At 36.3% G+C, this 13,677-nt stretch overlaps 1 protein-coding gene across 3 annotated transcripts in view; it reads left to right on the top strand.

Annotated features, from left to right (window-relative positions):
• BCKDHB (branched chain keto acid dehydrogenase E1 subunit beta) overlaps nucleotides 1-13,677 on the top strand; it is a 216,324-nt gene that overhangs the window by 74,425 nt on the left and 128,222 nt on the right. Inside the window, exons 9-10 of one of the 3 annotated variants that reach the window (XR_004284879.1) lie at nucleotides 2,495-2,709; nucleotides 5,839-5,985. The exons of 1 other annotated variant lie outside the window; for it this stretch is intronic. Coding sequence is in view for 1 of the 2 variants with exons in the window: in XM_032339193.1 (XP_032195084.1) it covers nucleotides 794-862 (69 nt within the window). In the remaining variant the exon portion in view is untranslated. Of the gene's footprint in view, nucleotides 1-793; nucleotides 1,114-2,494; nucleotides 2,710-5,838; nucleotides 5,986-13,677 lie in introns of those variants that run through there. One more of the 3 variants, XM_032339193.1, reaches the window with a different exon arrangement.

Below are 13,677 nucleotides of genomic sequence, written 5' to 3'. Positions count from 1 at the left end.
GTCCCTTCTCAGGAATATAGTTCAGTTCTCATTTACTTGGTTATAACTGAGAGCTTTCATATTAATAAACCCAAGTGCATCTGTTTCCATTGTGGTCTATAAGGAAGACTAAGCTGTTTTTGTGTGATGGTCTTATGTACTAAAGTTGAGATAATGTGGCATGTCTTACTTTTTCTTGATTTACTGTTATAGCAAGTGAATTCTAAGACCTAGTGTATTTTATATCATTTTTTAAGAATAGCTTTGCTGTTTCTTAAGTTAGTCATGTGAAAAAGATCTGCAGCTACTGCTACTCTTAGAGTATAGCGTAGGGTATGTTTAGGTAAAGATTATTTTATAATTTATTGGAAGACTTCAGATAGTAAATGTTCTGTAGACTCACTTGACATCATTTAGACACTTGAAATGGTTATGGATGGCTTCTACAATATTCTTAGTCTTTTTAGTTTCCATCATTAAGAGCAGTATTTTTAGGTTGAACTACTCATAACTGCAGGAGAGTCATGCCTCTTTAGGCTTTCTCAAATCAGGTCAAACACAGGGTTTTCTTTCAAGTAGCCAAATATTCCAAATTATGGTTAAACTGGAGCTGATAGCCTTTGCCCCAGAGTGGGCTTCTTTTTTGCAGCCATACCCCCCATTTATTCTTGGGGTTTGTAGTTATAGGGTGAATGGTGCTTTTCTATGGGGATATAATGTTTTGTTATGCTGCAGTGGGGAGTACTGTTAAATGGTTGGGGTGAGTAGTTTTAAACTATATTAACATTTTTATATACTTTATACATCCAAACAGAATTTGGAGCAGCTTATGGTAAAACACAAATATAACAACACTCCACGCTTAATTGTGAAGGTAAAGTGAAGAGAGAAGAAGAAAGAAGGGGGAAATTATTTATATTTACCTCTACATAACTTTGCTTGTGGGCTATGCCCCCTCCCTCCTTTATTAAATCTACTGATTGCATCTTGGTGTGATCCGGAATGTAGATCCTAGTTCCTTGGGGCCCTTTACTTACTGCTGGAAAAGATGAAAGAGGACACTAGAGACTGCTCCTGAATGGAAAGGTGATTCATCAAACCACTGAGTTGCTGGCCTCATCCTTTTAGTCTTGTGTTGGGGTGCCTTCATCATGTTATTTTTCTAGTTGATGACCCTCTAGTTAGGACAGTGAAAGTCAGCTTGCCTTTTCTTGATTACTTTGGGTTCTGTGACTCTCTTCATTGCTGACCATGATAATCTTCTGTTTTCCTTTCATGTATCAAAGAAAAGTTTTGGTATGTGGCATCTTTCTAGGGTTTGGAGATGACTTTAAAGAAGAGGACCCTAGAGCTAAACCTCATTAAAAGTGAGGCTGCTTCCTGCTTCTTCTTCTTCTTCTTTTTTTTTTTTTGGTTAAACTATAGTTAAGTTTTCTTCATGAATTCTGTAGTGATCAAAATTTATGTTTATTTTTCAGTTAGTGCTGTGTTTTGTTGGTTCTTTTGCTTTATGATAAAATTAGATTTGTTAGCTTTGTTCATGACATACAATAAAATTAGATTTGTTAGCTTTGTTCATGACATGTTAAGCTCAACACCCAAAAGCATGTTTTGGAATACCTACTCAAGAAAAGGCCATTAAAGGTTAAAAAAACAAAAACAAAAACAACTTATTGAACATGCATAAACATTAGCATATTATGCATAGTAAAATGAGTCTGAGACAGTTGAGGAATTGGTTAATGCAGTCTGAATTTAACTGTGTTTTAAAAAAACATAGTCAGTCTTTTTGCTTGAGCCTTGAAGCATTGTTTAGAAGTTATAATCCTGAAAAATTGCTTGGGGACGGAGAGCTGCAGAGTGTTTGAATGTTGCTCAGGGAAGCTACAAAATTGGAGACCTGAGTGGGTCCAGGAACCAAGAACCAGTGGTTCATCTACTCTCTTCTGGACCTGATATTAGAGAGCTAAGCTGGAAGCCTCTGAAAAGCAGAATAAAAATTCCCGAGTTTTGAAGTGCCTGGGAGACAGTCCTACCTTGGAAGTTCGAAGTGTGAGGGGAGGGGATAGCTTAAGAACATCACTGAGGAGAGTTGAAAGCCCTGAAGGGCATGGTAAATTGACTCTTTTTGCTTGGGGGCACCTGCCAAGTAAGTCTCAGCTAGACACTGAGAACCCAGGTTGTAAAGGATCCATGTTTCATGGGTTGTAGTGACAAAATAGGAAACTTGGGAGGGAGGGGTGCTGAAACACACAGTTGGGCTCCCCTTCAAGATAAAGGTCAAATTTTACAGCTGTGAATGGTGGAAACTAAGCAGGAAATGCCTGGAAGGCCAAGCCATCTTTTGAGACTGGAGTGTCAAAGATCAGCCATACTCTCAGTTGAGAGTTGTAGAATCAGGTCTTAGGATCTACAAGAAGTAGATTGAAGCTTCTCAGATCCACAGCACAGCCTCTCTCTCCCTTTTAGTTCCTTATTGGATTAATATAACTTACCTTCTGTTCTGTCTGCCCAGCACAAGGAGTCAGTCCTCCCATCATCTGGAACCTCTGTGAATCAGCATTCAATAAAAAATTACTAAGTATATGAAGAGACAGGACAATTTGATTCCAAACCAAGAGAAAACAGAAACAATAGAAAGCAGAAACAGAGGCGATCCAGTCATTGGAGTTAGCAGACAAAGATTTTATTATGTTTAGGAATATAGAAGGAAGAAAAAGAACAAAAGAGGTAAGAAGGTAAAGAATTACCCTGGAGGAGTGTGTGTATATGTGTGTGTGTTAGAGAGAGAGAGAGAGAGAGAGAGAGAGAGAATTGTAGAACTAAAGAAATATTTGTCAGTAAGAACCCAGCGGATGTGTTTACAAACTTACTGGGTTTAGTAGATGATAGTATTATGAACTAGAAGGCAAGTATATAGAAAATGTCCAACCTGAAATACAGAGAGAGGAGAAAAATAGAATAGATTAGAGCAGAAGAGAGCATAAAACACACTGGGGATCTGGTTAAAAGATCTGTCCCATATATGATTAGAATTCCAGAAGAGGAGAGAATGAATTGGTCAGAAGCCATATAAAAAATATTTCTCCTTAAGCTTTAAGGACATCACCATTTAAAGATGCCAGCCTAACATTCTGTACCCATTGAAAACATACTCCTAAAGTTAAGATGTAATAAAAAAAAATACCTTAGGCGCATAGAAATTGAGAGAGTTTCTCACCAGCACATTTTTACTAAAAACAATACAACAAGGCATTTCTTTAGGCAGAAGGAAAATGATCCTATAAGTCAGTCAGAATGGGCATACATGGAATTATAATATTCTATTGTTCTAGAATTATTAAATGTAATATTTTTATTAGATCATAGTAAGTTAGGGATGCATGTTGTAACCTCAGGACTAACAACTGAAATCATAGTGAAAGTATATTTCCAGCAAGTTAAAAAGGGACCTATAGATAAATGGAAGTATTTGGTTAAACTAAAAGAAAGGAAAATATGTTAAAAAAAAAAACCCAAAACAAGCAAACAAAAAAACCCCAAAACAAAACAGTGTGTCACTAGAAAACAGATAGATGATAGCTATAAACCCAAGTATATAAGTAATTAAAAACAGAAGGATTAAATCTAGTATACATTATGAAATGCCACAGTATGCCTAGCTCAGTTGAATATGGAACATTTATCAAAATTGACCAAATGCTAGGACATAAATATAGTCTTAAACTTCAGACATTTAAAGTCATTTAAAGTTTGGACTATAGTGGAATTCAATTAGAAATTGGATTCTAATTTCTGGAAATTAGAATTTCCAGAATTCCAGAAAAGCCTCAACTTCTTACAAATTAAATAATTTACACTTAAATCAAAGGTTGTAAAAGAAACTGAAACAGAAATTAGAAAAATACTGAACTGAAGGGTTATGAAGTTGCTAAATATCAAAAATTTCAAGATTCAGCTAAAGCCATGCTCAGAGAGAGCTGTATGGCCGGAAATACATATATTTAGAAAAGAGGAGTAAGAATAAAAAAAATTAGTGATCTGAATTTCCATCTCCAGAAAGAAAATCAAATCTAGAGAAAATAGGATAAATGTAGTGATAAAGAGCAAAAATCAGTGAAACAGAATGTACAGTAGAGAAGTTTAATGAAGTAAAAATTAGATTTTTGAAGAGACTAATGTACTTGATAAAACTTTAGCAAGATTAATGGAAAAAAACAGGGCAAACACAAATGACAAACACCAGGTATGAAGAAGGGGGAAGTCACAGAGCCTACAGACAATAGAAATATACTAAGAGTATAGCCTGAACAATTTTATAAATAACTTTTGGGTGAAATGGACAGATACCTAGGAAAATACAATGTTTTCAAAAATAAAAATTAGAAAACCTCAATAGTCATATATCAACGAAACTGAATCCATTTTAATTAATGCTTATACAAGGAAAACCCTAGACCCATAGGGCTTTGCTGGTGAATTCTTTAAAACACAGTTCTTATGCAAATTCTTAGAGAAAATAGAACAAGAGGGTATATTTCCAAATTCTTTATATAAGGCTGGCACAATCTTTATATCAAATCTGTTTCAGACAGTATATAAAGAAAGATTATAGACACATTTTTTTAATGAATGGAGATGTAAAAATCAAAATATTGGAAAGTCAAATCCAACAATATACAAAAAGATAAAAGTAAGGGTTTATTTCAAGTATGCAAGGGGTGTTTGGCATTCACAAACATTCACACTGTAGTTGATGCAGTTTCCCACGTGAACAGAAAATGGGAAAAACAATCCTGATGATCTTTGTAATACAGAAAAACATTTGTTAAAAGTCAGCATCTGTTCATAATGAAAATTTCTTAGTAACCTAGAAATAGAAGGGGAATCTATAAAGAGCAGCTTTATCTTGTAGCTATGAATAGCTATAAAAAGCCTACAGCAAAAATTATATTTCCTACTGAAATTTTGACTAATTTTCCATTGAGATCAAGAATGCAACAAGGATGCCCACACATAAGGGCAAGAGATACAAAAATCATATGGATTGGAAAGAAGTAAAACTTACTACTCATAGATAACGTGATTTGTATGTAAAAAGATCTAGTGGAATCTATGGGCAGATCATTAGAATTCAGTTTACCAACACCCCTGGAAACAAGGTCAATATACAATAATTGTATCTTTATATACCAGCAACAAAATAGAAAAGGAATGTGTAATACCAGCAACAAATAGAAAATAAATTGAAAACATTTGAAAAAGCGTAAAAAAATCAAACATCTAGGGTGAAATTGAGTGATGCGTATGTAAAAACTATGCAGAAAATCACAAAACATTATTCTGAGAAATTAGAGAAGATGCAAGCAAACTGAAGCACACACTCTATTAATGTATTGTAAGGCCAAAACTAGCCAAGGCAATCTTGAATAGTAAAGCTGGAGGACTAAGTTATCAAATGTGTTATAATCAAGATGTGTTGTAAGGTTATAGTCATTACAGCATTGTACTGGGGTAGAGTTAGATCACAGTGCTGCCACTGATTAATTTTCTTGAATTTATAATGTAGTGAGCCTTTTTGTAGACTTAGGGAGAGCCTTGGTGTCCTCTGATCTGGTGCAGTTTTTTTGGTCGTTCAGCCATACCCCTAAGTGAAGCTGTTCTTCTCACACTCCCCAGAGATAAGAACCTTGGCTAAGTGTTGAGGGCTTGAATAGATTTCTTGCTGAGATACAGACCACATTCGGAGTGAGTTAAAAAGTGAGCTACAAAGTTAAAAAAAATCAGAGGCCAGGCACAGAGTTAGGCTTGAAGTACTGTCCAACTTGAAATGATTTTTTTTTTTTTTTTAATGTATAGAAATTCAGAGAAGCTGCTTATGGAAAAGAAGAACTTGACTTTGGCAGGAGAATGACAATCTTTGAAAGAAACTCAGGATTCAAGAATAATACTGTCCTTCAACTTAAAATCAACTGCCTACAACAGTGCAAAAAAGAAAAGAAAAATGACAGTTTACAAAGTGTAGATGATTTCCACATGTTTATAGAGAAGAAAGTATTGACATAGAGCTTTGACATGCTTATACTTTATTTGAAGATTAAATATGTTAATTATTGAAATAGATAAGGGGTTGCCTTTATATCTTGGAACCTTTTTTGATTTTTCTCTTTCTTCTTCTGCCTGCCCACGTTCAATTCCAAAGCAGATCTTGCTGGCTTTGCCTACACAGTATGTCCAACATCTGCCCACCAGCTCTAATGCTCACCTGGGTTTTGGCCATAGCCTTGAAATACTGTCTTACTTCTGCTCGTCCCTTGTCATAGGCAGAACTGATCCTTTCGAATGTGAGTCACATCAGGTCCCTTCTAGTCTCAAAAGGCCTCAATAGTTTCCCATTAAAATTAGTGGAAAAGTCAAATTTCTTACCATGGTCTGCAGGGGTTTACCTTGTCTCACCACCTTCCACAGCCTACCACCTGTCCACCCTTCAGGAAATGCTCTTCTTTGATTCTCAACCAAGTGACTGTTAGGTCACCACTCAAATACTATTTTCTCTTTCAAGGCCTCTTACCTACTTACTTAATATTGAATACCATCCGTCTCACCAAGACTCCCTTTTACCCCTCCTTGCTGTTTTTCTAGAGAGATGAAATGATCTCGTATATTGTGTAACTTTATTATTTATATTGTCAATTTTTCTTCCCCTGGTAGGAGGTTAAGTTCTGTGAGGTTAGGGGTTTTTGTCTGTTGGCTGACTGCTGATTTTTTGGTACCTGAAAAAAATGTGTGGATTAGGTTGGCATTCAGTAGATTTTTGCTGTGCAGTATCAGCAAAAGAAAGTTTGATGATGAAACTGTTTAATAGTGAAATGTTTTGAGTTTGGTACTTTTTCTTATTTTTGGTGCTTATACAAAAGTCTGAAAAGTAACTCTTGATTAGTGCTTTATGAATATATCTGTTTTAAGCTGAAGCATTTATTTTAGAGTCTTGAGTTTTAGTTTGACCTTGTGTTATATTTTTCTTGACAGTTGTCCATTTTTCATCATGGTATATAGAAATTATTGCTTAAATTCTCATTAGAACAGGACCAATTTATTCCAAAAAGCAAAGTGAAAGTGACTACAGTAAACCTCAGCTATCTTACAATTTCTGAGAATTGAGTTCTTAAGGTAATTTTTTACATAGACGAGAGTTACTGTTTATGGGTAGTAGTTTTTAAAACTTCTTAACCTTTTGAATGGCAATATTTCCAGAACCTTTTCAACTTTTCTCAAGGAAAACGTAAAGTATAAAATTTCATCTTTCAGAAAAATTTCATCCAAATGAACATGAGTTGTTACACTGTGTTGACATTTACGTTTATTGAGGTATATGGTTGTTTACTTCATTGATACATTTCTGTGCTTAATTTCATGGTTTTAAGTTTCTTTAAATTTAAATTTTCTTTTATCTTTTGCCGTCACATCATTGCCAGGTGCCGTGGGATCTGGATGACCAGACTTTACAACTGAGACATGTACATTGTCCAGGGAAGGCCTGTAGTGATTTCTCATGAATCAAGAACACATGCTTTACTCTAAAAGCCTTATGATACTAATTTGGGTTTTTCTGAACCTTTCTCCTCTTATTTCCTTGCCTGTTTTGTAAGGTGGGTCATTGTGAAGGACTTTGGAGCTAGAAGAGGTCAGCCTGGACCTGCTCCCTTTGGTCTTCCTACTGGTCCCAGGAGTGACATGTGACTTTTAACATCCGTCGTAGCTATTAGGCACTGCTTCTGATCAGGGGTTTTCTCTGTTCAAGCATACCGGTACGAGATACTGTTGCAAAGTCTTACGAGATACTGTTGCAAAGTCTCTCCCTCCTCCCCCAAAGTAATCTACCTTTTTTTTTTTTTTTTTTTTTTTTGAGTTACATAGGAGATGGGTTGTTACCTTTTAAATTCTTTTTTTTTTTTTAAGATTTTATTTATTTATTTGATAGAGATCACAAGCAGGCAGAAAGGCAGGCAGAGAGACAGAGAGGAGGAAATAGGCTCCCCGCCAAGCAGAGAGCCCGATGCGGGACTCGATCCTAGGACCCTGAGATCATGACCTGAGCTGAAGGCAGAGGCTTAATCCACTGAGCCACCCAGGCATCCCACCTTTTAAATTCTTAACAAACTTTGGAGGTAATATAGAAAGGAACTTCCTCTCTCTCTCCCTCTTGCTTTCCCTCTCTTTTCTTTTCGACCTGACTTGTGTAGCAAAAGTTGATGATATGCCATCGATGCCAACGGTTGTTGTATGGCTGCATGTTGAGGCATCTATGGTCTCAGTATCTTGGGGGTATCCTGGGAGCAGGGAAAGGCCTTTGTGGCACTACAATGTGGGACAGAAGCTGGAAGTAGGTGGAAGTAGGTTTGCTGTGGAATGAGGAAGTGACCGCAGTTGGGAGGGAGCATTCAACAGCCTCTCCTCCTGTCCTTTCACTCCAGCTATTTTCATGCTTCAAAGACTTCACTGGGACCCTGGATAAAGTTAAGGCAGGTTCTGAGGCTGGCGGGGGAAAGGGGTGGAGGTGGGGAGGTTCTGGGAGCAGAGTCCTTCAATAAAAAGGGAAAAGGGTATTGTAGGAGTGAAACTGGGAAGAAGTGGGAAGAAGTTAAACCTTGGTCATCTGGGTGTGGCTAATCATTTATATATAAAGAACCAAGTTTGCTTACTCTCTCTGTTTGCACCTGGTGTTAGTGTATTTGTGAATAGTGCAAAGCAGATGGAGAAGACCCAAAGTACCATTAAAGATAAACGTAAAAACATATGGGTTACATTTTATGACTTTAATTATAATTTTGTAGCCTTTAGGTTTTTTATTTTCATAAGATCAATTTGGATTACCTTAGGTTTCATTTTTAGTAAGATTACTAACACTTGCAAGGTAATATTTAGGGCCTGTATTGGTGTGAATGGCTCTAAATTGGTTCTGTGGGGAAGTTGGAGAATTTGCCTTTAGAGAACCTATAATGGCTTAGTACTCCCAGTTACATACATTTTTTTAGTCCAATTTCTTGGACCTGATTGATAATTCACTGGTTGAATACTAGCTCTTTTGCTGTAAGTTTTTAATTGGCGAGGTAGAGGGGAGGGAATAGGAGAATGAATGAGAGAATAAGAACATTACCACAGTGCAGGGGTGGGCAGGAGAGCTAGTAATTACCTGTAACCACTAGAGGCCTCTCTTAAGCCAAGTTTCATGGTTAGTATCACTAGGTTTCCATAATGGGGCCTGACTCTGTCATTGTAAATTAAGCATATCTCATGTTGAGGTTCAGAATAAAGAGTATCAGGGCCCTTTTTTCCTAGAGCATATATTATAATGTATCCCAAATGTTATCTTTAATGTGTTTAGCAGAACAACCGATGGTTTATTTGACTGAAAACAAATTAGAAATCTCCCTCTGTGCTTTTCTTTCACTCTCTAAATAAGTTTTTGATAAAAACGTGTAATCAAAGAATATGCCCAGATGAAAATTATATGCCTCTTTGATGGTGCAATGATATTTAGGTTTAAAATTATTATGGATTTAGCATGGTGTATTTAATTGTTGATAGAAGTAGGTGTTTTTCTGATGTAGACTCTAAGTAAAGTTATTTTAGGTTGTATATTTAAAATTTCACGTGTTTCTTTCATGATTATTATAAGCTTCTGATATAAAAAAATCTAAGAAATGATTCAAAAATCTTTTTTAGATTCAGTACTATCTGGGGTAAAAATAAGTGCTTTCCTTTAGGAATAATGAAAATATCATTTTTAGTTTGGAATTACTTTGGATGTGGGTTGACCTTACAGAGAATGCAGGCAGGGAAGGCAGGTCATTCTTTCTGATAAGAATTGCTGCTCTGTTCTAAAATAGGAAGGCTGACAATTTGGAACTTGGTTCCGCTTTTGACAACTCATGGTTCATATAGGATTTTCTTTGTCATGACCACAACTGGTTAGTTGTACGAATTGGAGCACGTTCTGTGTTCTTGGGTGCTATACTTGGGATGTGATGACTACATTTATTGCCCTGCATGGTGGCCCTTGGATGATTCCTTGGAGTTCCATGAGGGCGGGGGAGTCTTGTGAATTTTGTTCATTACCGTGTCCCTCAGAATTTAGAAGAGTGTGCAGTATAGAGAAGAAATTCAGTAAATATTTGTTGAATGATCTTATTATTGCATGTCAAAAATAGCATGAAATATGTAGTAAGTAGTCCGTCTTTCAGTGGAAGAAATTAACGGAGAAACTGGTAATTTCTGGGCACCTGGGTGGCTCAGTCGGTTAAGCGGTTGCCTTTGGCTCAGGTCATGATCTCAGGGTCCTGGGATCGAGTCCCACATGGGGCTCTCTGCTCAGCAGGGAGCCTGCTTCTCCCTTGCCTCTCTGCCTACTTGTGATCTCTCTCTGTCAATTAAATCAATAAAATCTTAAAAAAAAAAAAAAGAAAGAAACTGGTAATTTCTGTAGAAAAAAACACCCTGAGAGTATCACTCCGTCTACCTGATCTATTTTTAGTATGACTTATGTTTTAGGTATGTCTTGAAGAAGATTAGGATAGTGCCTGGGTTCTGATCTAACTTTGTGAAATATATGAAATATAACAAGGCTTGACATACCACTGGTGAGTGGTAGGTCAGAGTTTAAAACAATATGTTTTATGCATAGCTCCCTTAGTATTCACAACAGTTCTAGTTAGATGTCACCGTCATTATTTTATAGGTGAGGAAACTGAGTAACTTGTTCCTGGTCACACAGCTGAGAAGGTTGCTGGCCTCTGCTTTTATTAAAGCATGCAGCTTCTCAACCAGTTTGAGCAGATTTTGTAAATATTTTTCAGATGTGATGAAATAACTGTGATTTGGGATATAATTTGAATGTAACTTGTACGTGTAGAAGATATTGGCGGTTGCTATGTGTTTACCAGCAGGAGTCATTTCTGTTTCTTTCCTGCGGGACTTTTTGTCAGGACCGTAAAATGTTCCGACAGAGGCATTTCCATTCTCTATGCTAAGAATTTCTGTTCCCATTTTAGAGATAAGGAAACTGTCTTTCAGAAAGGTTAGGAACCTTCCAAAGTGACTCAGCTAATGAGTGGCAGAACTGCAGTTTGGTCTTATATCTTAAATTCTGGAATGCTGACATTTTCATAGTATCCCTGTGCCTCATGGTAGAATAGTTATTTGATGATTATCTAACTTCATGCTTTAAAAATGATCGTTTGAATTTTATTGATGAAATGCTTCTAAATTTGAGCTTGCAAATATTTTATAACATTTCAAGAGTTTTCTTTCACATTTGCCCACCTGTATAACACTTTTTAAAAGAATAGAACATTCCTAAACACTGTATACACCTTGTAAATCACATTACCATATTTCATTTCATTTGGCATTATTTTTTTTACTTCTACATGGAACTGGAGAAAGCAAGATTAAATTTTATAATTATATTTTTCCATTTCTAATCCTACTTAATATGTCCCCTTATACACTTAAATTGTTTGAGTTTCACTCAAGATTTTCATTTTGTTGAAACTATTTGCTTTTGCTATTAGGGAAAGCAGTGAAAAGAAAGAAATCCATTACCTCATTTCATAGTGAAAAAACTCATAGGTACTTTGTGTTCTTAGTTTAACATTTTAGGTTCAATGTAAGAAATCTACATTTGTTCTTTCTTTTTCTTTTTTTTTTGATGGCCATCAAACTGGTACTTACATTTAGGAAATTGTAGCATTTATGCTATAATTGGTAAGTTTTTCTTGCCTTTTCTATTTTAATACTCTGGTTTTACAATGTCTAGCAGTTACAATTTAACTTAAAACTTTATTAAAACTATCGTCTTCAAAAGATTTAAGAAGTAAAATTAAGGAGTAATACCATTTACTTCTGTAATTTTTCTATTCCAAAATTGAAACCGCCCTTATCAGTCCTGGATAGTCAAGCCTTCCAAACACACACACTCCCTGTCACATGCTTTTGTTGCTTTTTCTTCCAAGAACTTGGTTTTTTCTCTGTTTCTCTTTTAACATGATTTCTTCTGTAGCTGTTACACATCTTAAGTTTATTTTTTCGTACTGTATGCATTTTTGTTGTTATTGTGAATGACATCATTATTATTACAGTTTATTCTTTTGTTGCCTTTTCTGTGTGTAATGGGAGAGGTTAAAAAAATTAAAGTAATACATTACATGTCAGTAACAGTTTAGCAGAGCATATAATGCAAAGCAATATTTTCCATCCCTGTTTTTAGGCCCACCCCTAAACATGACCACTTCTAAGCACTTCTCTGTTTTGTTCTGATGGCCACTTCCATATCTTTAAGACATTATATGGATATTTTTGTCATAATACTTGATTTATTTCTGCAAAGACCTGGATTCTAAACATATACCAAAAATAACAGGGTTTATGGAAGTAGGTTCAGCAAATAGCTCAAAACATATACAGCTTTGTTTCTAGAGCACGGAAGGTTTGAAACTAGAATCAGAAAGGAGTGAACCTGCTGGGTTATGAAGTTAAGGGCAAAATGCATAAAAGTTGGGGAGAACCATGCAATAAACACTTCTAAAACAGAACAGATGGGCTAGGCTGAGTCAAGAGGCTTAGTGTATGGAACTGTTTTTCTCTGAGGCTCTCAGCTCTGTGGTTATGCATTGCCTCTTACTGTGTTTCTTAGCATCATAAAACATTAATGTGCTGGGGCGAATATGCCAACATCTAGGCCAGTTGCTGCTGACTCTGACCTAAAAACATATTTTATACCTTGTGCCAGAAAAATGGACTCCCCTAGCCCAGTCCCTCATGTAGTTCACTGATGAATTGGGTTTGATTGACTGTGCCTAGGTTACATCTTGATCTTAGCTATGATGGAGACTCGAAAATAATTTCCTTAATTATCAATTCCACTTCTTCAAGGAAGAATGTAAAAAATTATAAAAATGTGGAGAATGGGGCACCTGGGTGACTCAGTTGGTTAAGCATCTGCCTTTGATTTTGGCTCAGGTCATGATCCCAGGGTCCTGGGATCGAGTCCTACATCAGTCCCTCCCTGCTGAGCAGGGAGCCTGCTTCTCTCTCTACCCTCCCCCCCTGCTCGTGATCTCACTGTCTCTCAAATAAATAAATAAAATCTTTAAAAAAAGGAGAATGCATTAAAAGTTTTGGGTTATCCCATAATAAGAGAGGTCCAATACACACATATTCACAAATGTATATATATGTCTACATGTGTATATATCATTGTACGTACACCTTCACTTATAATTTAAAAAAATTATTTCACACTCAGTTGTTACCTGTTAGCTTCACCTTATCATTTCCCCATTTTTGAGTTATTTATTCTACTGATTGTCTTTTGATTTTTTTTTAAATAATATATAATGTATTATTTGTTTCAGAGGTGCAGGTCTGTGAGTCATCAGGCTTACACATTTCACAGCACTCACCATAGCACATACCCTCCCCAGTGTCCATCACCCAGCCACCCTATCCCTGCCTCCCACCTCCCAGCAACCCTCAGTTCGTTTCCTGAGATTAAGAGTCTCTTATGGTTCGTCTTCCTCCCGATCCCATCTTGTTTCATTTTTTTCCCTCCCTCCCTCCCACGACTGCCCTGCTTCTCAAATTCCTCATATCAGAGAGATCATATGATAATTGTCTTTCTCTGATCCACTTATTTCG

Source organism: Mustela erminea, chromosome 4, assembly GCF_009829155.1.
Source record: "Mustela erminea isolate mMusErm1 chromosome 4, mMusErm1.Pri, whole genome shotgun sequence".
In the NCBI taxonomy this organism is placed as follows: domain Eukaryota; kingdom Metazoa; phylum Chordata; class Mammalia; order Carnivora; family Mustelidae; genus Mustela; species Mustela erminea.
This window is presented reverse-complemented; position numbering and strand designations above follow the sequence as displayed.